At 43.1% G+C, this 2,923-nt stretch overlaps 1 protein-coding gene across 1 annotated transcript; it reads right to left on the bottom strand.

The window, feature by feature from the left end:
• Window positions 1-256: 256 nt before the first annotated feature.
• LOC311247748 (nesprin-2-like) lies at window positions 257-2,879 on the bottom strand (the record flags this gene model as incomplete). Its single annotated transcript, XM_084338751.1, has 2 exons — window positions 257-419; window positions 2,726-2,879. Coding segments are annotated over 2 exons (317 nt in total), but the record flags the coding sequence as incomplete, so codon positions are not given.
• Between the last annotated feature and the right edge of the window lie 44 nt (window positions 2,880-2,923).

The raw sequence follows: 2,923 nt of genomic DNA on the forward strand, positions 1-2,923 counted from the left end.
GGGGGAGTGAGTGAGTGAGTGAGAGAGAGAGATATTAATACGTAGATAGAGATTAATAGATAAATATAGATAGAGAGAGATTAACAGACAGACAGACAGAGCGACAGACAGACAGACAGAGCGACAGACAGACAGACAGAGCGACAGACAGACAGACAGACAGACAGACAGACAGACAGACAGACAGACAGACAGACAGACAGACAGACAGACAGACAGACAGACAGACAGACAGACAGACAGACACCACTGTTACCTGCTGCAGGTCCAGCTTCCTCTGGATCTCCTGGAAGTCGCAGGTGTCGTAGGCGAGGGCCCTGGACAGCTCCGTCTCGATGTGGGCCAGCCAGGAGCGCAGGGAGCCCATGTTCCTCTCCAGCTGCTGCACCGCCACCAGGGTCTCCCTCAGCTTCTTCACTCTGGTTCAGGCTCAGGGTCAGTTTGATTTGGCCACATGGAAGCAATACGATCATAGAGCGGCCAGCGGCACGCAGGGGATCTTGCCCAGACCAAGAACTACTAGCCTAAAGAAAAGGATTCTGTATAGGGCCATTGACTTCTGGAACGGTCTTCCCAACCATCTTCGTTTAATCACATGTATAGCAAGTTTCAAAAAGAAGATCAAATCCCATCTACGTAATAGAATCAATAACTAATCATTTTAATTTCATAAATTTGAGCTATTACTGTTATTTCTGTTTGTTTGAGTTTTTGTTTGTATGTTTGTTTTCGAACTGTTTACTTTCTTTCTTTTCCCAGTATTTTAATCACCTAGTTGCCCTATTTCTGTAACATTTTCATTGGACTATTGATGTCATGATGTTGATGTTTGTGCCAATGTTGGCTGTAATGTTTTGTTATTTGTCAAGGACCCCAGGAAGACTAGCTTGTCGCCTAGGCGTCAGCTAATATATATATATAAAAAATCACCACTTTTTCTCTATTTTAGCTCTATTTAAAACTGCACATTGTATAGGTATGTACATAGGATCCAGTGCCTTTAAGCGATTTATTAACATGTCTATTTACCATGTCTATTCTAGTTATCTTTTTTATTATTATTACTATTGTTTTTATTGCACAATCGAAGCGGGCATGGCCAACTACATTTCACTGTATGCCCTGGTATGTACTGTATGTGATGAATAAAACTCTTGAATCTTGAATTTATTAGGTTTACAATGTACTAAAGCTGTTGATGCTGTGATAGGACACCTGGATTTCCCTATGAATCAAACCGTAAACACAGATGCCTATTGGGATGTTGGATCCTAATGTGAAAAAACTGTGATTTGCCTTACTTTGCTGTTACCTTTTTTATGCTCGTTTTATGTCTGTAACCAATGATGTTTTATATGTCTGCACTTTATGCTCATCTTATGCCTGTATGTTTTACTGCTGTGAAGCACTTTGAACTGCAATATCTCTATGAAAAGTGCTATACAAATAAAGTTTTACTATTAAAGTTGTATTATTATGGGGAAAAATTATGTTGAGGTAATGCATGCCGCTCTGTCTTGGCTTAGAGTGGATCAGAGGCTGGCATGCAGCCTTGTAACATTTCTGTTTAATATTTATTAAATTGGTCAACCTAAGTCTTTGTGGTCAGAACTACAACCCACCAATACTAGACATGGCTATGTCACCAGACACGCCGTGGGTCTTCACTTTACTCTACCTCTACCCAGAACAAATGCACTGAAGAGAACCGTGATGTGTAGAGCTGCTTTAAACTGGAATTATATACCTGTGAAGATAATGATGATCAGCAACAAATTTACTTTTAAGAAAAAGTTGAAGGATGCTGTTATGAATGGTGAAATACAGTTGAGTTACTGATTTATTGAGTTAGTATTGTTAGTTTAGTTAGTTAGTTTAGTTAGTATTGTATTTGTGGCTAGAGCCTGTGTGTGTTTTGTGAGATTTTAAAGATATTGAGAATGTACTTAGGCTAAGTGTTCCTTAAGTTTTTATAGTTTTTTTATTACTGTAATGTAATGTACTGTAATGTTGTAGGTTGTGTGTTCGGACCCCAGGAAGAATAGTCTTTCACCCACGGGTGTAGACTAATGGGGATCCATACAATAAACAAATAAAGGTTTTCAAGGGGATCCATACAATAAACAAATAAAGGTTTTCAAAGTAACCCTCTCTCTCTCTCTCTCTCTGTGTGTGTGTGTGTCTCTCTCTCTGTGTGTGTGTGTGTCTCTCTCTGTGTGTGTGTGTGTGTGTGTGTGTGTGTGTGTGTGTGTGTGTGTGTGTGTGTGTGTGTGTGTGTGTGTGTGTGTGTGTGTGTGTGTGTGTGTGTGTGGTGTGTGTGTGTGTGTGTGTGTGTCTCTCTCTCTCTCTCTCTCTCTCATCTCTCTCTCTCTCTCTCTCTCTCTCTCTCTCTCTCTCTCTCTCTCTCTCTCTCTCTCTTATTTTAACTTATTTTTTTAACGTTAATCTTGGGTAAACAAAAATAGTGGCGTTTAAAATAATAGTGCGTTAACTTTGACAGCCCTAATTACTACAGGGACAAATACAGGTTTTCAAAGTGTAACCCTGTGTGTCCACGTCCTCACCGAGCCCCTCTCCCCCTCTCCCCCTCTCCCCCTCTCCCCTCCCTCTCTCTCTCTCTCTCTCTCTCCCTGTAACCCTGTGTGTCCACGTCCTCACCGAGCCCCTCTCCCCCTCTCCCCTCCTCCCTCTCTCTCCCTGTAACCCTGTGTGTCCACGTCCTCACCGAGCCCCGATGAGATCCAGGAGGTGCTGCCAGCGCTCGCCGACCTTGCCCAGCTTCTGCTCTATCTCCAGGCCTTGGTCTCGTGGCTCGCCCGGGCCAGGCGCTCCCCCAGCCTCTGCAGCTGGAGCTTGTTCTCCTGGGCCACGGCCATCTCCTCCTGGTAGTCCTGGAACACAAGGGTTAGGGTTAGGGTTAGGG

Source organism: Notolepis coatsorum (genome assembly GCF_963971535.1).
Source record: "Notolepis coatsorum genome assembly, contig: SCAFFOLD_5176, whole genome shotgun sequence".
Taxonomy (NCBI): domain Eukaryota; kingdom Metazoa; phylum Chordata; class Actinopteri; order Aulopiformes; family Paralepididae; genus Notolepis; species Notolepis coatsorum.